The sequence below is a fragment of the Lepidochelys kempii genome, chromosome 4 (genome assembly GCF_965140265.1).
Source record: "Lepidochelys kempii isolate rLepKem1 chromosome 4, rLepKem1.hap2, whole genome shotgun sequence".
In the NCBI taxonomy this organism is placed as follows: Eukaryota; Metazoa; Chordata; order Testudines; family Cheloniidae; genus Lepidochelys; species Lepidochelys kempii.
The window spans coordinates 43478733-43502172 of NC_133259.1; the positions used below are offsets into that span (position 1 = coordinate 43478733).

Consider the following 23440-nt stretch of genomic DNA (forward strand, 5'->3'; position numbering starts at 1 on the left):
TTGCTCTCCTTTGGACTCTGTCCAATATGTCCACATCTTTCCTAAAGTGTGGCACCCAGAATTGGACTCTTGCTGAAGCCTCACCAGTGCTAAGTAGAAGGAGACAGTTTTCTCCCGTGTCTTAAATATGGCACTCCTGTTAATACACTCCAGAATATTAGCCTTTTTTGCAACTGCATCACTTTGTTGATTCATATTCAATTTGAAGTGTGAGAACCCCTGTACTAGATGACTAAACTGGAAACTTTTTCTACTTGAAGTCTTTAGCACTTGGAAGTCTACGATTCCTGGAAGTTATCAAAGTAAGTCAGAGTTCTAGTAAATAGGACCTCTCTAGATTGGTCAGACTTGTATGGGTTAAGCTGTCAGGAACAGTGAATGTGGGTCTAGCTGATAAATTCAGACATTCGGCTGAGTCAACAGGTCTGTAGTCATAGAAGAAGGTGGATACACCCCCTCTGGAGGCATGGAGATCTGGACACTATGGCTTTGACTGTGGATGCAAGTGGTGAGCCTGGGCAATTACCACAGAGATGCTGATGGCACAGAGAAGTCTAAACTGACATCCAAAAAACTGATGCACTCATTACTTTGGGGGCATATCTCTGTTTGGGATTTGCCTTATATTTGGTCTAGGTCAGGGGTTCTCAAATTTCATTGTACCGCAACCCCCTTCTGACAACAGAAATTACTTCATGACCCCAGGAGGGGGGACCAAAGCCTGAGCCTGCCTGAGCCTCTCTGCCCCGGGTGGGGGCAAAGCCCAAGCCTCACCACTCTGGACAGAGAGGCCAAAGCTGAAGCTCAAGGGCTTCAGCCCCAAGCTAGGGGGCCTGAAACCTAAGCCCTCCCTCCCAGGGCTGAAGCTCTTGGGCTTTGGCTTTGGCCCTGGGAAATAGAGCTCGGGCTTCAGCCCTGAGCCCCAGCAAATCTAAGCCAATCCTGGTGACCCCATTCAAAGGGGGTCGCAACGCACTTTGGGGTTCCAACCCACAGTTTGAGAACTGCTGATCTAGTAGCAGTGTGCTCCCTACTTCAGCTCCAATTCAGTTCCTCCTTATCTGTTAAAATTCACTTAGCAGCAATATCTGATTATCGCAATCTAATTGAGAAGACTGTATTTACTCATGACATACTAAAGAGATGTATGAAGTTGTCTAGAGGGGACCATCTGTTTACTAGTTAAAGATCCAACACCATTAAGGGTTCGTAACCAACTCAAACTGGGAAGACTCTGAGTGAAGTTTGTTGTTTCACCTGTCAGTCAAAATAGCATTTGTTATACCTATAACGCTTGCTAGAAGAGTAAGCAAACTCATGGCTGATCTGCCTTCAGTTTTCCTCAAGGACAAAGTGATACTCCATACTCATCCTAATTTTTTGGCTAAGGTTATAACTGGTTGCGAAAGAAATCATTTAAGTAATCTGCCAGTGTCCTTTTCCCATATGTCAAAGTTTCACAAACGAGTTGCTAAAAATGCATTACCTTTCTATCTAAATTTCTTAGCCCTGTTTAGAAAGTCAGCAAATTGGTGCGGGGGTTGTTTTTCTTTTTGGGGATAATAAAAGCAGCGGGATGTAATTGCATGCCCTGTCTAAGTGGGTTAGGTAGTGTATAGAGGAGAGCTATAAAGTTTTCTCTACTCCTGTGCTAGTGGGAATTAGATTACATTCTACAAGGGCAAAGGCTGCTTCAGTGGAATGCCTTAGGTATGTTTCCATATTTTATATATTCCCACTTTTACGAAGCACTGTTTGTTAAAGTCAGCATTCTGATCAGCAGAAAGAACGGGGAGTACTTGTGGCACCTTAGAGACTAACAAATTTATTTGGGCATAAGCTTAGTAGCACCATACTTCAGTTGCTGTTTAATTAGGATTCTGGATCCTACCTTCCTTGGATGAGAGTACTGCTTTCTAAATTATCCCAGGAGTGGGAATGGGAGGATGCAACTTGAAGAAATGAAGGTTACTCACCTGTAACTGGAGTTCTTGAAGGTTGATTATACATTTACACTCCCTATCTACCTTCCCCATTTCTTTAGAGTCCTAATTATCATCTTGGCTCTGAAGAGGGGTAGAAGGATCTGAGATGGCCAGAGTGCTCCACACCCCTTTCGTAGCCTTGCCCTCAGAATGTTCAGGAACAGGGAGGAGAAGGAGTTGGACAGGATGTCAGAACACCGCAATGAGCACTGATGTGAGAAGTTTGTGTAATTCTGACAGTGGAATCAGCACATCCCATGAATGGAAATGTGCCAGAGTCCATCAAAGAACTCTGATTATAGACAAGAAACCTTAAAGTTCTTTGTCATTCACTCATCTTACTTGTGCTCATATTTTCTATGCCTGGTGGTCTTAAATCAAATATAAACTTTTGTGAAAGACTGAGCAAAATTTATTCAGCTCATAGATAGGGTAGAGTGAGAATGGGGAACATATTCAGAAGACTTTTCTGTCCATGTATAACTAGAGCAGCTGAATTTGAAACTTCATGTCAGTCATTACCAGAGTAACAGCCATTTGGTAAACTTTCTTGTTGCATGTGGGTATAGTTTGAAGATAAGGTAAGCAATTAATATCCACATACACGGTAATTATCAGTTTTTTGACCCATGTTATTTCCTGTGGCACTAGAGTTGCTAAACACTGTAATGCACCTCAACCTGCACCTTGAAACTAGTCAGAAGCCAGTACAGGTGAACAAAAGGCAATGTGTCCCAGTGTGCTCTAAGAGGCATGGAGGTGCATATCAAAGCAGAATGGTTGTAATTAGAGCTGAATGAATAATTTGCAGAAAGACTTGATGGAATTTAGCCCCCTCTTCCTGCAAGCAACGATATTTAAAAAAATAAAAAGTGAAGGAAGATCTAAGAAAATGGGGTTAAGTATATTCTTCCAATCTTCCAGAATAGTAATGTGTTTGTCACTCCAGCGACCTCAGAGCCCAATTGTATCAGTTTGGGGTACTTAGTAAAAGGTACTTATGTATAGTGTTTTACATGTTAATATCACTGTACAAACTATTGCAATGTCTCATGTAAAGAGATCCTCGTTTTACAGTTGGGGAGACTGAGGCAGATTTTTGAAGTGACTTTCCAAGGTGCCACAGTCAGTGGCAGAACCAAGATCAAAATTGAGGACTAACTGATTCCCAATCCTGTGTGCTCATTTTCTCCTTAGATCCATTGCTTCTCACAGAATATAGACTATGGAATTCTTCACAGGTATATATTAATTATATACAGGAGAGATTGTACGACTGAAGTTCCTGCATTTGTTAAAGGAATGTCTGGGGTAAATTAGACATTGTTCTAGTTACTGAGTTACCCCTCTAAACTTACAAATACTTGTGTTTTGGAGAAATCTTTCATGGCCTTTTAAAGTGCTTGGCAGTGAAAGCAGATCTGGGGAATATTTTTGAGGAATGATTGCCCCTCTAGACTTTCCAGAAAACCAGATTAATCCTCATATGCTGCTTGTTTGTTTTAGGGCTTTTCGCTATTCAGAACGTTGGTCCTCAGTATGACGGTGACAATTCCAAAGTGAAGGTTAAAGTACGTGTCAATGTACATGGAATCTTCAGTGTGGCTAATGCATCAGTAATAGAGAAGCAAAATGTGGAAGGAGATCACAGTGATGTACCTATGGACACAGAATCATCATGTAAGAATCAAGGCAAAGATGATGAGCTGGTACGTAAAACTTCTCCTTGTAATTGCAACAAAAGAATAGAGAATCAAAGATTAAATCGTAGTTAAGTCCAGTCTGCTACTTTTGAGTGATTTATTTTCCCTCTTTCATTACTATTTGTTACAAGAATGGACTGCATCATCAATTAATCTCATATGTGTGCAGCTTTCTGTTTAAGTAAGCAGTAATGATATGTTCAGGGCTACACAAGACACATACCTTTCACTCCACATGGAGTTTACAGTATAAAAGACAAATGAAAATAAGATTCACACAGATGCCCATAGAAAAGTGTTACATTTTCCTCAATTTTTTATCTTCTGCTAACGCTAACAGTTTTCAGCATTTTTTAATATTAGCACTGAATGGCAACAATGATGTTGCTTTTGAAGGAAAGATATTTAATTTCCAACAAACTTTATAAAACACTTCATAAAATAAATTAGGTACTTGTTCAATGAAGCTTACTAATGAAAACAGTTTTAGGTTCTGTGCATCTTATGGAAAATCGCTATATTTCATCTTTAACTACAATCAGCTAAACTTTAATTTGTTTGCATTTTTTCATTTTATATACTTTAATCATGAAAACCTTTAAGTGCAAACTTGCTTGCATGACTGAAAGATGGGGAAATGTTACAGTATTTTTACAATTTTATGCCATACTTAATCACTGATACTGAGGAATTGGCATTTTAAACTTTGTGATCTACTAGTCAGTGACATAATCCCCATAAGACTTGGAAATCAGCTCAAGTCTTCATCTCAGTTCCATTACCTCAGCATGTCCTAACCTTAAAAGCATGCAACCCTTGGACTCCAGACTCTTCTTTAGGGAGAAGAGAATAAGAGAGTTGCATGACACTGGGTCGTCTACAATGCACAACTGCAGACTTGCACTTGTTGGTAAAGCAATAGGCAAGCTTAATCTACCTTTCTTTCCTGCTCCTGCTGTGGTCTCTTCTAGAGATAGTCACATGAACAGCTTATACGTACAGGACTACAGTCTTAACTAAGTTAGTCCAAATTTTTGCCTTTGTTCTTGGGATCTATCACTTGGCTCTGAGAGCGCATGTCCTAACTACACGGGCGATTCCAATGGATGTCAAGAGCAGCATGCAGCCTTCTGGCAATAGGAAGAACTCTCCCACTTCTCCTTCATGCTATTGCTCATTTAATTTCTGACACCTCTAATCTTAACCTCTCATCTTTTCTTCCTTCTGATACTTGCTGCTTGCCAGCTCTCTAGCTTCTATCTTCAACTCCACCCACATTTTATTTTTTGACCCTCATCTTATGGGGCTCTTGCTTTGCATTAACTATTTTTATACTTGTACCTCAGCTGAAAATAATAACTCTACTTCCTGCTATTCAACCATACGTTTATTTACTCTACCCCTTCTATTTGTTCCTTCGATTCTGCCGAAGGTGCTTGCTAAACAATTCCTGTGTTCTGTGACTGTTATGCTTTCAACTCCTGGTGACTGTCTTCAGATTTCTGCAGACCATATTGACCCAGTCCATCAAGAACTTTCCTCCTTTCTCTCCATTCCTGTATTCCTTGTTTCTGAATGAGGTGCCCCTCCTATTATCCATCTGTGACCATTCCTCTTCAACTGTGCTCCTTTCTCTCTGCCTTAAAACATGCTCTTGTGTCCTGCTAACTGAAATTCATCATCCACTCATCTGTCTTACCCCCAGACACTTCATACGAAAGGTTCATGAGCATATTGTATTCTCACTGTCTTGACTTCCAATCCAGTTTCCGCTCTCTCTTCTCCAGAGAAACTGCTCGAGGTCACAAGTGAACATTTTGTAATAAAGTCAGACTTCTCTGTACTTGGCTTAATCTGTGCTCTGTTTTTGCTGCTGCTCATTTTGTACTTTATCCTTTGGCTTCTGCAATGGGACTTGACATGTTCTGCTGTTGCTCTAGTATCTCTGGTTCCTTTCTTCCCTGGCATCCCTCAGATTTCTTTTCTTGGTATCCTCCTTTTTTGCTTCCATTATCTGCATTTTTTCATTGATGCTTTGTGTGGCAGTCCCCACAAATGTAGCCCTCTATCTTCAGTCTCTTCCCCTCCCATTCAAGCTTGCCTCTAACTGTGGCATAGTTCCTGCAATTCCTGTCATCTTATTAAACTTCCTGTTCTCCTCCAAAACTGTCACTTCTCTTTATCACCATTTATAACTTTTTTCCCAGTTAGACTCAACTTCAGTGTTCCCTTCGTTTTCTTCTCCATCCAGGCTTTTGCTAAATCCTGGTGGTTTCCTTCTTTCACTTTTCTGAAATCTACCCTCTATTCCCTGTCCCTGCTGGTAAAATCTTGGTCCTTGCCTTGATCATAAATTCATCTGGGCTAATCCAGACCACTTCTGAGTCCCAACATCTCACCTTCTCAAATTGATCTGCCACCTCCCCCAGTGTATCCAGAATGTTGCTGCTCCTATTAAAATAGCCTACTATTGTGTAAGTGAAGCACCTTGCCTGCCTACTCCTTTAAATCTCTTCTTGAAGCTAATTTTCTGTCTTCCAGAAGATTTGTGCTAATTTCATTTTATCTCATCCTCTTGCATTTTAACTTGTCTGAATTCAGTTGTGAGCTCCTCAGGATAGGGACTTGTTTAGAAGGAACCTTCTCTTCCAAACATCTATATTTCCTCCCACGGTAATATTTTTCTAGTTTTTCTTACTTAGTTCATTCAACCTTTGTTTTTATGAAGGTTAGAACAAGTGGTAGAGCAGTTAGCATTACATAAGCATAAGGGTTTTTTTTTGTGCTCTGATAACTTGAATGGGTTAATATTTTAAACTTACAGTATACTTCTCAAGGAATACAAAAGTGCCTTTGACACATTTTGAAGACACTTATTAATAAGTAAAATGTAAAAAGTAATGGAAAAAGACATGGCTGACATTTCCACGTAATGTACTATATGTGGAGAATATTCAGAATAATAATACACTGTGCTCAATACAAAAGTAACCACTTTTATCTCTAGGCTTTCTTCCATGACAGTATTTCTATTCTTCCTAATTTGTCTTCTGTTTTTACTATGGTGCTTGTCAGCAATTCTCTTTCATAATTGAGGATGATACCCTTGACTCTGAGGATAAGGTTTGTGATGCATATATGCAGTATTCTTATAATTAGCTGTTTCTCTTAAATATGGAGAAGGTTCCCCCTTCCCCTCTTTCCAACTGTTGCCTTTGGTAGTCTGTGTGAACAGTAAGAACAATAAGTTGAAAACTGCATTTCTCTTCTGAAAGGACAAGTCTAAGAACTTGGCAGAAGTAGCCTGCTGCTGCTTTAAAGTATATTGTTAGACAGTAGTTTAGCAAACTAAATTATTTCATACTCGCAATATATGTTGGTGCCTAAAGTTTCACAACAAATCTTATTAACATATAGGGAAATAATTGAGTTAGTCCATGTGCATTTGTGTTGCTGTCAGGTACTAAAGAGAAATTTAAAAGTAATTTACTTTGCATTTATGTGTATTCTGAGGCAAATCCAGGAATTTTATTTTTCTTGGAATTGCTTCTAATCTTCTTATAATGGCAAATGGTAACTTTCCTTTAAGTACAGTATGAAAATTTAGCAATCTACTGATACTAAACTCGCCACTTAAAATTTAAAGGATTCATTTTAAGCAAACTGAGTAAATGTGATTAGAAAGTAAATATGCATTTTGAATTCTAGAAACAGTATTAGTCATTTTTCCTATGTGTTAGTGTTGTATAGCTTTGCTTTTATGGCTATCACTTCCCTAATATTAAAAACTGAAAAATCTTCAATAAATGTAAGTGCATTACAACCACAAACACAAGGTTTTAAAATCCGACAGACTTCTGTCTTGTGCAATTTTGTTTTGAAGTACTTGAGACTCCAAACTACATGTGAACTCTGAATGTTATTGCTGCTGTTTGTTTTAATTCTGGTGTTTAAATAGTTGAGTGCATGTGACTATTTAACAGACATTTCTACTGAGTTAACATACATTGTGTTCCCTATTTTATTATTAAAGGTGTCTACATGACAACACAATCTTTGTTACTAAACAGTTCAGCTGCTAGTTGAACTGACTTCATGTGTTGAATAATTGTTCACAGTAATTGTGATGTCCTCATTAAAACCTGAATCTAGGAATCAGGAACAGGTGAACTAATCATAGGGCTGTTACTTAGAGGAAAGATACAGGGCAACAAAATCGGGCGGGGGGAGAATCACATATTTGTTTTAAAAAAATGATATGCCAGCAACTCCTAGTGTTGTCTAAAAATAGTTCTAATATGCTACGTGAGCTGTATCTTGACATTTACAAAATTTAGAAAGAAATTATTCATGGAAGGTACATAAAACTAGTTTTCAAGTGCTAATATCATGGTCCTGCCCTGCTTGCTGCTTTTCATACACCCAGAAAGTGTCAAAGAGCCTCCATGGTACAGAAATTAGTGAGCATGATAGTATATAGTAGTTGTAAAGCAGGGGGGAGTTAAGACCCCAGTTGACATAACCTTTTTCAAAGGGGTTCAGATTTAATTACCCTCCTTTGAGCCTTTCAGGAAGAAATTAGACCCAAACTGGGATGATGTATCCCACCTTCTCACAAAACTGGTTTTGAACAAGTGCTGATCTGGTATAGTGGGTGTCCACCCACCCAAGAACAACTAGTGTTAGAAGCTCTTGGCAGCTTCCCCTTCATTTGGAGCAAGAGAGGCTGTATACAGGACCCCAGTAGCATGCCCAATAAGTATTGCAGTAAGACTTTGACACTAACACTGAAAACTAGTTTCATGGTCCTACTATGCCTATATATGTAAGTAAAAATTAAGTCAATGAAAATGTTTTTTCACATTGGATTTTGAAGTGTAAACTTGTGATGATGCAATATATCTGATGAAGTTCTGACTGTTCCATAGAGAATCTTTTCCTCTCCTACCCATGTCGGTGTTGTGTTCTTAAAATATGTCGTTTCTATTCCTTGCCAACAACTTACTTTCAATTAAATGTGTGTAAGTACTGCGGGCTTATTGTAACTTTGTCACAAGGCACATTCAAAAGGACTATTTCAGAATATTTTTTAGCTTTAAAAGTTCATAATCTTTTTCTGAATTAAGTACACAGAATAAGACTGCTTCAAAACAGGTCACTTTAATTATGTTACATATGAGGATTTTGTCCTGTTTTTAAACTAACAGGCTGCACTGTGTCTTATAATAAAATGCTGATCTGTAGTAGTTGACTCCAGTCAGAAGAACATCTTTGAGCAAGGCTGGGTGTTCAGTTATGTTACTTTCTCTTCCTAGGATAAAATGCAGGTTGACCAAGAGGAAGGCAATCACAAAAGCCAGGCAGAACAGCCAAGCCAAGCAGATGAGGAAAGTGAACAACATGGAGGAACTGAAACAAAGGTTTGTATCAAGTATCAATAAAGGAAACTTTTGTGAATTTGTCCATATTGATTTTTTTTTCCCTGTCTTCATGTGACCATTCTTTGCTTGGTATTCCCAATAAATATGTAAATCTATATACGCTTCCCAATGTATATCTCATCAATTGAAGTACAAGGGATTATTCTAGGAGTATCAAAACTATAATTAGTAGTACTGCCATGGTACAGTTAAACTCGTATCAAAAAAGAAGTGTTGAAAAAGTTGTCATTTTTAAGAGTTCAGAGAACATTTCCCTAAAGTTGACATTAAAGAAATAATGGGATTCACATTGATGCTATGACAAGTTTGGGGTTTTTTTTGAGACAACGGATTATGGAAATACAGGCACCAGAGATTTTGCTGCAACCAATTTAAAGAGCTCTTGGGCTGATTTTCTTTTCAAGCAGTGTTTAATGTAGTCTTACTGCCTGATTTCACATCTTTGTCAAATTCAATATAAGGCATTGCTAGTGTTCCAAAAATTAATAGTAATGTTAATTTCATCATTTCTCATTTTAAATTTACTATAGATATTTATTCTCAAACTCTGCCTTTTAGAAAGGCACATAAACTTAATACAAAGTTAAGATAGCAGTGTCCCTGGAGTAGTGCAGCAGCAGCAGTTTTTTTTCAGTTCTTTCTTGGCTGTTCCATTTTCATGTTTGGCATTCTCCTTTTTTAGTCACATACCTTGGACTACCATAGAAATGTTACACATAGTGTCAAATAGTTCTCAGAATGTAATTCTTTCCGTAGACCGCTTCAGGAGACAAGTCAGATCATCTAGCCCAGCCTGTTAAAGCTAAAGCAAAGATCAAAAGTATTGAACTACCTATCCAGGCTAGTCTGTATAAACAATTGGGGCAGGACCTTATCAATAGCTACATAGAAAATGAGGTAAGTGCATAGTTCCTTGAAGATTCACTCATATTCAAATCTCCATGCAAAGAATTCTTGTCCAAGAAATAGTTGGTAGCATACACTAGCTTGTTCCTGAGTTAAATAACTACCAAATTTACTTGAAACTTCTGTAATATCACTAGTCATACCAGTTTTTTCTTAATAAACTGAAAATTTCTAACTCCTAGTCTCCAAAGGTCTGTGCAGTTCAGGCTAAACCATCGCCACTAACTTTAGCGTAAGTCTCTTTGGTTGGGGATCGCAATGAATCTAAGAATTTCCAGAAAGAGGTAGTACATTAGAGACAGCTGGTTGACAAGAGCTAGTTCTTCTTGGGGCAAAGGTAGAATTGACAAGGATGCAACTTTTTTCAGTCTTTAGTTTTTAACAGAGGTTTCATCTTCAGCTATCCTGTTTGTCTAGGAATTGCAGGGAAAATGTCTAGAAGTGGAATAAATGGTGATCTCTACAAACAGTTGCTGTTCAGAAGATCATTTTTGAGCATGTTAGGAATTGTCATCCCTTGAAAGGCAAAATAATTCCTCATGACTTGCAAACCATTGTCCAGCCTCTCGTCTGCAGCACTCTCCAGCCCCATGCCAGTATTCTTCAGCTGAAGAAATGCTTCTTGATCCCATCAATCTGTAGTAATGCCACTCAGCTCCCAAATGAGAATTCCTTTTCTCTGATCTGCTAAGAGTGCAAACTTTTGCCCTCCAATAAAGATACAAGTTCCTTTAGGATGTTAACTTGGATTAGAAAATAAAATTCAGAGGTTTGGAAGCTTCTTTTTGGAGGAAGAAAGGAAAAGGCAGAACTAAGCTGCTAGAGGTTGCAAAAATAGAAAATTATATCAATCTACCTGCTTCTCTGTGGTAGAAGGGGGTACAATCAGATTTCACACCTGTAACTTGGTCATAAAAAAAAAAAGCAGGGACTATTTATGTGTAGGCAACTCTGCAGCATAATTCAATCTAAAATGCTCCAAAAATCCTCGTTGCTTAAACTAGTGCTTCCTCAAATTGTCAAAGCCCCCATGTTTATAAGAGGATGTCTTACTCAAGTTCAGATCATCCCCAGTTTGGATCTTTATTAACAAGAGTATCTGTTATCTCAGTGTCAGTCTGATAATTGTTCTCTATTAGTGATCAAACAGCTAGGCAATGTAAAACCTGTTGCATTTCAGAATTTTTTTCTTGTGCTGCCACTAAACAAGCTCTGAATAGCACCTATGTTGAAACAGAAGTCACATTAGCTCGAATCTGAAAAAGTCCGCACAGCTAGGAATAGCTTGCTACAGGATAACACTTCAATTTTTAATATGGCACTCTTGATGTTTCTGTACATCAGATTTAAACGGATTTTGAGCTTTTTTTTTTTTCCTTCTATCCTCACAGGGGAAGATGATGATGCAAGACAAGCTAGAGAAAGAAAGAAATGATGCTAAGAATGCTGTTGAAGAGTATGTGTATGATTTCAGAGACAAGCTGTGTGGTATCTTTGAAAAATTCATCACTGAGGAAGTAAGAAGCCAAATACAAATTTATAACCGTTCTAACATTGAACTTATTTAATACTGAGTATGGTACGGGTAGGAGCTATATGAATTAAGTAAGTATTGCTTTTCTTTTTGGGCTTCAGGTTAATTCCTGGGAGAAGTGCAATAGCCTTAAAACATAGGCATACTAACTATCCAACTCAATTCAGTTTTGTTCTACTTTAACAATCATGAGTCTACTGACCCCAGTTCTATGTGAGAGAATTCTCTAGATGGTAAAGATTTGTCAGGTATGGAGGTGTATCATCCTGGGGTCTAACTGTAGTCAGGCTCCAGTGTCACTTATCTCCATTAAAATCTAGGAAAACATGACAGATCTGTTAGTATTTGGTCCTGAATGGGGTGAGTAGGTTTGAGGAATAAAATGAGAAGTGGCACAAACAAAGCTTGCCACCCTTGATATCTTTAACCTCGCTTTCTCCTTAGCGTGGAAAGGTATTTCATATTGAAAAAGCTGTTGTTGGGTTGGTATGTCTTGCAAGCCCAAACCAAAAGTGCTAGACAGAACACCACTTTACCCCTTCTGTGTCTTACCATGTGTTTGGAGGCAGCATCCAATGTTCCTTGATAGTCTTATTGTGGTGTCCCTGTGTCCAGTAGCTGCCAAGATAGAAATCACCTACAACTCCCAGGCAGCCACTTTGGTTAACAGCGACACTAAACTTTAAGTGTTGATACCAAAGCCTGCTCCAGTGGTTATCTGGGAGCATAACTGGTGAATGCTTTACTAGACCACAAGTACACATGGTGCAAAGACCTTTGAAGAGTAAATTAAGGGAGAATGAGGCCTCAGTTTTCTGCCAAATCCAAAAATCATCATAAACTTTTTACTGTGATGGAAATACTGAACCGAATATTGTCAATATCTGCTTTTATGCATCAACAAGGGAGGCTGTAATTGGTAAAACCACACTACACAAGTCACACTTTAGCTGGCTACATAGCTTATATGTAATTTGTTGAAGTACTTCTGTTTAAACTCTTGCCAGTGCCCCATAACCACCTTGTGTACAAACTGCTACCAAGGAGGAGAATTTGACAGAATTAGAAGCTTAAGATACTTTGTGAATATAATTTACCTTTGGAGAAAGCCAAAATTTCGTTATACCAGTATTCAAAAGGGAATATGCAAAATCTCACTTACAGTAAATTACATGCCTGATTAGTAGAGATGCAATACCTCATTGTACCACTATGTATAGCCTAGGCTTGAAATCCTGGCCATCAGTCTTTAGTTTCCCCCACTTGATTTTCCAGCTAAAAATGAACTGGCATGTGAATCCCAAATTCCCTTTCATATTCAGTAGGTTTGAATGAATTAGGACATTTCTGTATTTGTCCTGCTACCTCCTAAATTCTATTACCTTAATAAAGGGAGAGAGCTCTTCTGAATGACTTTTTTCCCTATAAAAATCTTAACTTGCTTTTCAGGAGTCCAGTAAACTGACCTTAATGTTGGAAGATACAGAAAACTGGCTTTATGAAGATGGGGAGGACCAACCAAAACAAGTATATATGGATAAACTTCAGGAATTAAGAGTAAGATTTTTTAAATTTTATTTTTTTTCCTTTTACAGAACAGTTTTTTTTTTAAAAAACCTCATCATTAAAGATGAAATACAGTGATCCCTGTGTCTGAGCATGTTTATCCATTAAAAAAGTCCTTTAAGCATGTTCATGAACATTGGTATCAGGGAGTGATTCAGGATTAATGAAATCTTAAACTAGACACCCACATTTGCATCTGAAAATGTTTTTTATGCTGTCGAGTGCAATGACTAGAGTAATTCAAATTTAGTGTACCACATTTGTCTAATATTGTGGTTGTATTTGAAGATTACTTCATACCTTGATTTGTCAATTTTTTTTTGCTACCTGTTGAATGTCACTAGTAGGTGCCATCTGACCAAGTGGCACAAGGCTTTTCTGTGACTCGTCGCTACTTTTCCAGAAACTGCTGGGTAAAAAGTTAGATCCAAATTTTTAGAAGGTCTTGTTAAAAACACTTTCTATGTGATAGCACCTTAAGATGGCAGCCTTCATTTTCTTTATGCTCATAGCTGAAATCTGCTTTGCTGCTAACAGTTGCATTAGGTGCCTCAGCAATGATTCCTAACATCATGGGCATTCTCTACCTTTCATAATTAAAATCTTGGACTCTTAACTCTACCCTCAAATTGGAAAATGCTTCGTTCTCAAATAGCGTAGTGCACGGGTCAGCAACCTTTCAGAAGTGGTGTGCCGAGTCTTCATTTATTCACTCTAATTTAAGGTTTTGCGTGCCAGTAATACATTTTAATGTTTTAGAAGGTCTTTCTATAAGTCTATAATATATAACTAAACTATTTTATGTGAAGTAAATAAGGTTTTTTAAATGTTTAAGAAGCTTCATTTAAAATTAAATTAAAATGCAGAGCCCTCCAAGCAGTGTGAGTGCCACTGAAAATCAGCTCGTGTGCTGCCTTTGGCATGTGTGCCATAGGTTGCCTACCCTGGTGTAGTGAAACTGTTGATTTAGTACTCTGCTGTTATCGGTTTAGTGGTCAAAAATTAAGCCAATATGAAGAAAAATGTTTACAAAATCTTATGAGCAGATGGTGAATTCTGAAAAATGGCTGCTGCACTGAGCTTTTGCTGATTGCAATAAGCCAACTGGGGAGCTAGAGAGATGGGATTCAGACTATAATTGTCCTGCAAGAGTGAGAAAGTAAGCACTTTTTTTGTGAACAGGAGAGGTATCGTAAAGAAGGAAACTGTAGATTCTGGCAGTTTTCTGTTTCCTGGAGTTACTTGGCTTGATGGCTACTGAATGATTACAATCAAGTTGTGACCTGTCACAAACCAAAAGTGTTTTACAAGGATATCAACTTGAAATCTAATACATTTCAAAAGTATGTTAAAAGTAACTCCATATATTACCCCAGCCAACTTTTGTGGCACTCAAATCCTGTTTCCCTATTTCTTAGATGGTTTTCTCCCCCACTATATAAGGATCTCACAATATTAGTTTAATCTCTGGCAAAACATTTTACTACAGGATATTCACGCAGATAGGGACAAAGTATATTTACCCTACTGTCCCATTCAGTCACTGAGTTGGCTAAGCATAAATGTTTGCAGGGTAAAGAACAGCATAATTAATTGTGAAAGTACAGTTTTGGAATTCTTCAGAACTTAATTTAGTTCTTTTTTGGAGGTAATTATACAATGTGCCATGGTCTGTGTGTTTTATACTTACAGAAATTTGGTCAGCCTATTCAGGAAAGGTTCGTGGAACATGAAGAGAGACCAAAAGCTTTAAATGACCTGGGAAAGAAGGTCCAGCTTCTAATGAAAGCAGTAGAAGCATTCAAAAATAAGGTACAAATTAATACAGTTGGGGAATGGGGGTTATTTAGGTGAGTAAACAAACCTTAAAAAAAACAACACAACTAAGGGCTTGTCTACACTTTAGCTGCGCCACTGCAGCATTCACTGCTGTAGTGCTTCACTGAAGATGCCATCTATGCTGACAGGATGGCATCTCCACTTAGCCTAGGTAGTCCACCTCCCTGGGAGGCAGTAGTTGTTGACTGGAGAAGCCCTCCCATCAACATGGCGTTGTCTACAATGGGAGTTAGGTTGGTATAACTGTGACACTCAGGGTTGTGAATTTTCCACATGCCTGAGAAACAGTTACACTGACACAAGTTGTTAGCATAAACCAAGCCTAAGTCTAGGAATAAAGTTTTCAAAGGCACTTAGGTGCTTTTAGAAATACTATCCTAGAGCTTGAGGAAAAGGGTTTCTTTGTATCAGTCAAATGAAATAATTCAAAATTTCAGTCTTGTACTTTATTTTAAACCAATTCATATTAAAATAAGTGCATAATTCATACAGCAGTTAATTTTGTTAATCACTCTTTTTAGTTGATGGGGATTGCCAGAGTGCATATGTTAAAATAAACTACTTATGGGAACTAATGTGATATATTGAAACTACATCAAGGAACAGCTAATTGTAAATTTAGAGAAACACACACATTTGTATTTTGCATTTCTGTAGAGTGCTGTCTATAAGACTATCTTGAAGCACTTAAATGTGAACAAAGATGAAACCTCCCTGTAAGGATTTTTTTAGATCCAAAGCTTTTCTTCCCTCTAAACTTTAATTCATGCATGAATTAATCACTGAAATTGTAGTACTATCCTGTTAAATATTATAGGCTTCTTTTACCAGAGTGAGCCCCATAAATTCATTGTGGTGTTTTAAAACAAAATACTTCTCTTCTTAGGATGAAAAATATGATCATCTAGATCCTGCTGAGATGGAGAAAGTTGAAAAGTATATCAGTGAAGCCATGAATTGGTTGAACACCAAAATGAATGCCCAGAATAAACTAAGTCTGACTCAGGATCCAGTTGTGAAGGTGGCAGAAATACTAGCAAAATCTAAGGTAAAGCAGCATAATTGTACCTATTACATTCTTAATATAAGGAAGTTGCATTAATCTCAAGCGAATGGAGAGCAAAATGGGGTAGAGGAGATTAGGGGCCTTCCTTAGTACTGCTAATAGGCTCTCTCCTGGTCTTGACCTAGAATAGTAAGTCTCCAGGGTTTTTTCCACCAGAGACATGAATGGGAGGGGCAGTATCTATATTTAGCGTCTTAATCAATCCTACTCTTAGTGATATGGGATTAAATATTTCTCAGTGACTCTATTTGCTTTACAGCTTAAGTAGTTGGTATTATTTTACTGCATCAAGCTTTATATAAAATTGCCAGCTTTACCAACAAGCAATTTCAAAGCTTTTCAGCTAACTAGAATTAGAGAGAGAACATCCATCCATGCAGGCTTTTCACACTTTAAATTCTAAAATAAAATCAGATTCCATGGAAAAACTGAACTAAAGACCCCTCTCAATTCTGTTGTGCTAGATAAATGGGAACTTCTTAAATGTATTCCTTAGTACAAGTTTTTAAATGCTTGTTGCACCACTAAATAAACATACTATTTTTTCAATTCTAATATAATTAGGAATTGGATAGTTTCTGTAACCCTGTTATTTACAAGCCTAAGCCAAGGATGGAGCCCCCAAGTGAAGCTCAGACAAAAGCCAATGGTGAACACAACGGACCAGTGAATGGACAGAGTGGTGCTGAAGCAAAACCAGATCCAGCAAAGGACAATTCTCAGCAGACCAAACCATCTGGAGAAATGGAAGTGGACTAAATTTTACTTATTTCTTTCCACTTAATTAAAATAGTGCAAGTAACTACAGGGTCCATTCTTCTTTTATGTCTGACATCACTACAGATGTTCAGTTATTCTTAGCTAACTTTCTGTTCTTTGCAGTAGTTTTGAGCGTGTTTTATATTGAGTGCTCTCCAGTGTTCATTTCCATTGATGCTGCTTATGTGGAGCTTTAGCCGAATATAGATTGTAAAAGTCAGTTTAAGCTTTCCCAATATATTTTATATCAAACGTACAGAATTGATATATAAATAGCAACAATCTACCTTATTTAAAGCTTTTATTGTGGATAAACCTCAGTTCCTTTATTCAGAAAAGGACACTGTATTGCACTACTGATGAAGTGTAGATTTAATTGCATCTTTATTTTGGAAAAATATTGGAATTGAAGTGGTGTAAATATTGCCACTTGAAGCACTGACCTTTTTTCTAGTTATTGTACTGTTATTTAAATATTAAAATAGAGGTTAGCTAGTATACTAGTCCATCTTGTTAATGAGAATTGTACGGTCTTTATATTTTTTCATATAAAACATACAAGCTTAGAGAGAATTTTCTTAATTTGAGAATTAAGAACAAATAATTATAAAATAATACTAGTAAATTGGCTTTGTCATTTGTTCAAAATAATATTCTTGGTTGGCCTCTTCATACACTTGCACCAAATGTACCTGTGCTCATGGTAGACTGATACTAGAGTTACAGTAGAACGCAAAGTTAGTCCTTGTCAATTCTATTTTTTTTTTTTTTTTTTTTTTTGGTACTTGTTACTTCTGGTTTTATTGGCTAGATTTCCTATCAATTAAAGCCAATACATGTTTGTCCTCAAACAGCACATCTTATACACCCTTACAGGAGAAATAGTTAAAAAAAAAAAAAAAACCCAAACCCTAATATTGCTTCCTTAAACTGGCTTTTAGCATAATTTTGAGGTGTGGATTTAAATCCTTTACATTACTGAAAATTTGAAATGAAAGCAGAAGGGATTATTAACATCCCTCATAAAGATCATTTGCCAATTATAGTGTAACTAGGCAACAAGTACATGAATTATGTGTAGGAGATGTATAAGTTCCAGACAAATCCAAGCAGATTTAGAAGTGTTGAGAAACCAAGGTTTATTTCAAATATATATTAAACAGAGATAAACCTATGTGAATTTAACATAGTAAAAATCTACAGCCTTGTCCAATATAAGTTGGAGATCTTATAATTTAAAAAAATGGCACCACTATCAAAATACTCCATAATAATGAGGAAGACATGCAAAGGGCAGTCATGACTTGCTTTCAAATGTTGTCTTGTCGAGCTAATGGGCTAGTGGGAAAAACCTCTAATCTTACACTTTTTTACATTAACCTAGGAAACAGTTTCATTTGAAATGGGAGTTGTATGTTTTGAATCAATCTTTGGTGAATCCTTTCCCTAAATTTTCCTAAGGTAAATTCTGACATGATTAGATGGTCACTGTCATATGCAGTGTTGACACTCAGGAAAGTGCAAGTGTTGTAGCACTTCCTAGGAAGAAAAAAATCCCTACCAGAGACTGAGATGAGGCCATAAAAATGTTATCTGCCTGTGATCAAGTCTGGCTCCAAATAGTACATTTAAACTATTTGGCCATCTCGTCCCACTGTTTTTGATCACACATTCCAAAAGTAAGTTGTTCAGTGTCTTTATTCTGGGTTAAGCTTGTTACTGCTGTAGCTTGACTCTAAGCAAAGATGTAAATGAATGCCCTAAAAGAGAGTTGAAAGCCTGACAAGTACTTACTCCTTAATATACCAATGGAATGTGTAACACACACACACACAAAAGGGGAAGACAGTACCCCAGACTGTGTATTTTGACTGCAGTTCTTTCAGGGGAACTGTCTGTCTGTAGGATTTGATAGTTCATAGGGTCTTGACAAACTATCCAACAGAAGACAAATACTATCTTCACCTTCAAAACAAGTTTAACAAATTACATAAAGATGTACTGCTCTATAAGTCACAGCAATAAAAAAAAATGTTGATTAATACAAAAGGCTGAAGCTAACTAGTTAACCTTTTGTTTTTAGAGACATGTAGGTTTTCTACATTAAAGATGTTAAATGACTCGCATGTAAAGTGAAACTTTACATATATTTTACTGAAGGGGAATAGATTTTACCATTTTTGTCTTTAAGACTTCAAAAATTCAGACCTTCATTGCAAAATCTTAATTCCCCCAAGATGAAAAAATTGACCTTATTTAAATTCTGTCCTTCTGAAATAGGATTTATAGTAGTTTTTCCACACTTCCTAATGTTCACACAATTGGTTGTCGTCCCCCCCCCAGCTACAGTACTTCCTAAGTTAACAAAATGTATAACAACATAGTTCAGCTTTGCATCTTACATCCCAGTTGTATCTGGCATGGCCTTACTTTCAGCAGTACTGACTGGTATTCCAATAATATGTCAATCTGCTAGAATGTCAATTTTTGAATATAATTAAATTAACTAGAGGTAAAAGTTCATTGAGGAAAAATACCTGTTAGAGGCCTTGAGACAAAGTAGCAAAAAAAAAAAAGCCATAAAAATGTTTGTATGGTTTCCAGATTGATTATAAAAGTTTTTATAACATCAAAAGCATAAAAGAAAGAGGCACTTTAAGTATAAATATAAGGACAATAAATATTTGAAGGGTTGTACAAAATGATCTTAAATTGACATGGTTCATATAACAATTATGTAGAGTATTCTAAACACTTTCTGCTACTTACGTGTGCTCTCCCTCAGTCTTTTCTAGGTTTATGATGGTAATGGTCTGCAGAAAAGAAGGATATTATCCAAAAGTCTGTCAACACTGGTACAACTTCTAGATTTATTTCATGAGTAGCAGTGGGTTACCAGGAGTTTAAATTCACCCTTCTGATAGTCTTGGGTTAAAACTTGTAGTCTCTAACTTTGAAAGCTTCAAGAGTGTATTGTGGATATTATTGATATTCTAGCAGGAAATCTTACCCTAGCTCAAATTTTGAAAGGACTCCTTGAGATTCATAAAATAACTGCTAGTAATAAAAATGGCCACACTTTTTCAGAATCATTTATATTGGCACACTTGCCAACCCTAAGAACAAGCTATCATCGTAGGCAATGTGACATACCATTAGAATGATACGCTTGTTTGAGTACACAGTACTCTAGCAATAGTGTATTTAGACTGTCCTGGACCTATGTTTGTGTTTATGCAATGAAAGAAGGAGATGGCTAGAACCTAAATACTGGTATCTTAACCTTGATTTTTTTATAGCAGTTCACACATCTGATCTGTTTTAGAAGACCACTTAAGTTTTTTCCTGCAAGGGAAGAGGCAGATGCAGCAGTACCTTTAAAAATGGCATGGACTTTCTAGATCCAGTGGGAGTCTGTTTTATGGATGTATCAAAAAAGTGAGCAGAGAATGGCTTTCAAGAACGATCTTGCTTAAAGATTAATTGGCTTAATTCCATACAATAGCTTAAAATACTGAAAAAGAAAAAAAACTTTACATAAACATACTGGTAAATAGAACTACAGAGCGAACATTGTGGAAGGCAGAATGTGTCGCTTTTCATTAGATGGATCAAAAAAATCAAGAGCTTTGGTTTACAGTTTATTATGGAGTCATGAAAACAGCTAATTGACTTTAGTTCAAAACTTTTTGTATCTTACTGGCTTTCTTAATCTAGATTTGCATCAGTTTTTGAAATGCACTAGCAAGAGGCTCTTCCTTTTAAGCTCTGCTTCACAATATGTCCATTGGTTCATTATACAGGAATCTTAGATTATAAACAAATAGACTGAAAACACAATTTTAGAATTAGTTTCCCAACTTCTGATTAAACACAAACTGATTCTACTGCCCTCTTCCTTTGTCCGTTATTAACCCTTTGACTACCTTGGTCATTTTAGTCTGGCACCCACACAAGTTGCTGAGTAGGATTAAAGATGCTTTCCTTTCTTCCAATCTCTGAATTCTCTATTTGATAGTTAAAGCATTGTGCTTCTGTACATACCTGAAATTTACAGCAGGAAACTTAAGCATACTGCAGCTGTGGCAACACTTTACACCTCCTTTGAAGTACCAGTGACTGAGGGTAACTTAGGTCACTGTTACACAGCCTACAAAGGTGAAGCTGAGATGTATCATAACAGAGTTGGAACTCCACAGCACGAGTGCCTGTTACAACTTACATATGCAGTGAGGGGTGGTTTGATACTTCAGAGTGAAAGGAGGTTGTTAGTCTAGCCATCAACCTGTGGCTTTAGCTGTTACTTTTTCAAATGATGGTCCAATGGTTTCCGCTATAGTCAATTTATTTAGCATAGGCTGAAAAAGTTGAACACTTCCCTGTATTTCTTTCACCTAATAGAGATCCTTTTCTCTGTTTTAGAGCTCTCATTATCTAAGTATTCAACTCTGAACAAGACTCAAATATTGCATATTTTTGATATCCTTTCCCCCCCCCCCATTGTTGAATGGAAATCACTGAGCAGGGTCCTTTTTTCCTGAGTTGGACTAACTGCATGGTCTTACCCAGGCCCCACTCCTGCTCTTCCCTCAGAAAGACCCTCCCCTTTTGATCACAAAATTCTTTCCTGGTCACCCTGGCTTTACAATCTGTACTCTGCTCCAGTTTCTTCACAGATCAAACCTTGAACTGTAAATGTCTAAAATGTCTAGGTTACAGTTGTGGGAGCAAGTTTGTTGATCTGCTTCAGAGAAGGCAGCAGATCTTACAGGACATTGTTCTAATTTCCTTCATAGCAGCCATGATAGCTATGACCTCCATCCTTCAGCAGGGCTTCTAGCTCCAATAAAAAAACCCCACCACTGATCAATTTATTATTCAATTGAATTTCCATCTCGGAGGAAATTAAGCACAACTTTTCTCACTTATACCTGCTTTGCTTTATTATGTATAGGCTTTGCATTATGTGTTATGCATCTGACACCTTCCTATATGTACCTTTTTCCTTCAATTTTAAGGTATCCCACCTTTCCTGGGTTTAGGCTTTAACTTTCATTTCCTATGTCAGAGCCTTAGACCCCTGTTCACAATTATCTTTACTTTTTACCTCTTCCCCTCCCCATTTAACAGATGGACTCAGTCAGACAATGGTAAGAGAATTCCCTGCTTGAAAGGCTCTAGATTAACAGCCCTTTAAACTGAAGTCCCTGTTTAGTTACAGGTAGTGATAGTGCCTGGCAAGTTTTCTTACACTGTTCTACTACTTAATATCCCTTAACCAAGAGAGAAATCTTGCTACTTGTATTTTTAGTATCTTAGTACAGTAAACTTTCTGAAAAGCTATGCATCAGAACAGTGGTTCTAAAAAAAAAAAAAAAAAACAACCCTGAAAACAGAAAACTTGTTACAGAATATGGGAATAAAAAAATCCTGTTACAAGAGGGGTGAAACATTGACTATTCAAGACTTCTCAGTTAAAGGTTATTTTTCATTATACTTTTTTCATTTGTGACTACAAAACAGCTGGAGTGCAAATATAAATCTTATATGCTTTAGAAGAATAGTAAAGTAAATAGTAAAGAATATTTAATGTTTGTTTTTCAGTGAATATTTTAAGAAAAATTCTGGTGATCTGGTCAACAGTGTCTAACAATCCAACAGTTACATAAATGAGTAAAATAACTAGCATGATTCCTTTATAGTTACATATGATCATCTGAAATATGCTGCCTCATGAATATTTTCTACTTGCTTGAGTTTTGTTGCTACAGTACTATCGACCTCACATAACCATTAACCTCCCCCCCCCCAAAAAAAAAAGCAGGGATTTTTTTTTTGTCTGAAACATCTATCTTTGCATTGCAGAAACCACTGCAACGTTATGATTTGAAGAATGCATTTTAAATTGAAAATGAAGTTTGAACTAAATACAACCAACCACCCATATTAAAAGTGCTGAAAAGTTATAGTTAACTGTGGTTCATGACAAGGTAATAGTGATTGGATGTTGCATATTTGATTGTGTTCTAAACACATTTTCAGAAGGCGGGAGGAATGTGTGAAACTTAAATAGACTTACAGCAGTGTTAATGTATGTAAATTACATCTTTGTATTAGTGATAGATCATGTGCAAATTGACAGATACTTAAATTTATTTTTGAATGGCAACTCAGATTGTTGAGGTTGTGTATAATTTATAATAAATACATATAAACCTGCTACTTGAACCGTAATCAAGCCCCCGAGACTTTTTTTTTAAATAGTGAACCTTTCTGCAACCAACTCAGGCTGTACTCAAGTTTTTTTTCTTGTTTTTTTTCCTTCCCTTGCGTAATGGGAATAGCTATTCCCAGGATTGATGCTGATTAGAACATTGAAGGATTCACTTTAACAGTGTTTATAATACATCCAAGAGTCTAAAAAGATGTAATGAAACTGATTTTGTGCAGCTGAAAATATAAAACAGTAGCACTTACATTGGCTACATCCTGATGGGAGTTTTCAAATGTACTGAAAAAAATGCAAACCATTTTGAGGAGCTAACCTGTACAGCAATTAAGATACTATATTTAGACCAGAAGTGACTCAGTCCACCTATATTTTCTACTATATCTATATTCCACTCAAATCATCATACTAA

General features: G+C 37.0%; 1 protein-coding gene across 4 annotated transcripts in view; it reads left to right on the top strand.

The window, feature by feature from the left end:
- HSPA4L (heat shock protein family A (Hsp70) member 4 like) overlaps positions 1-23033 on the top strand; it is a 65284-nt gene extending 42251 nt beyond the window's left edge. Inside the window, exons 12-21 of one of the 4 annotated variants that reach the window (XR_012158552.1) lie at positions 3492-3694; positions 6764-6811; positions 9004-9108; positions 9886-10026; positions 11427-11552; positions 13019-13126; positions 14828-14947; positions 15861-16022; positions 16605-19654; positions 20099-23033. Coding sequence is in view for 3 of the 4 variants with exons in the window: in XM_073341089.1 (XP_073197190.1) it covers positions 3492-3694; positions 6764-6811; positions 9004-9108; positions 9886-10026; positions 11427-11552; positions 13019-13126; positions 14828-14947; positions 15861-16022; positions 16605-16799 (1208 nt within the window). In the remaining variant the exon portion in view is untranslated. Of the gene's footprint in view, positions 1-3491; positions 3695-6763; positions 6812-9003; positions 9109-9885; positions 10027-11426; positions 11553-13018; positions 13127-14827; positions 14948-15860; positions 16023-16604 lie in introns of all 4 variants that reach the window. The other 3 variants (XM_073341089.1, XM_073341091.1, XM_073341090.1) reach the window with 3 other exon arrangements.
- The last annotated feature ends 407 nt before the right edge of the window (positions 23034-23440 follow it).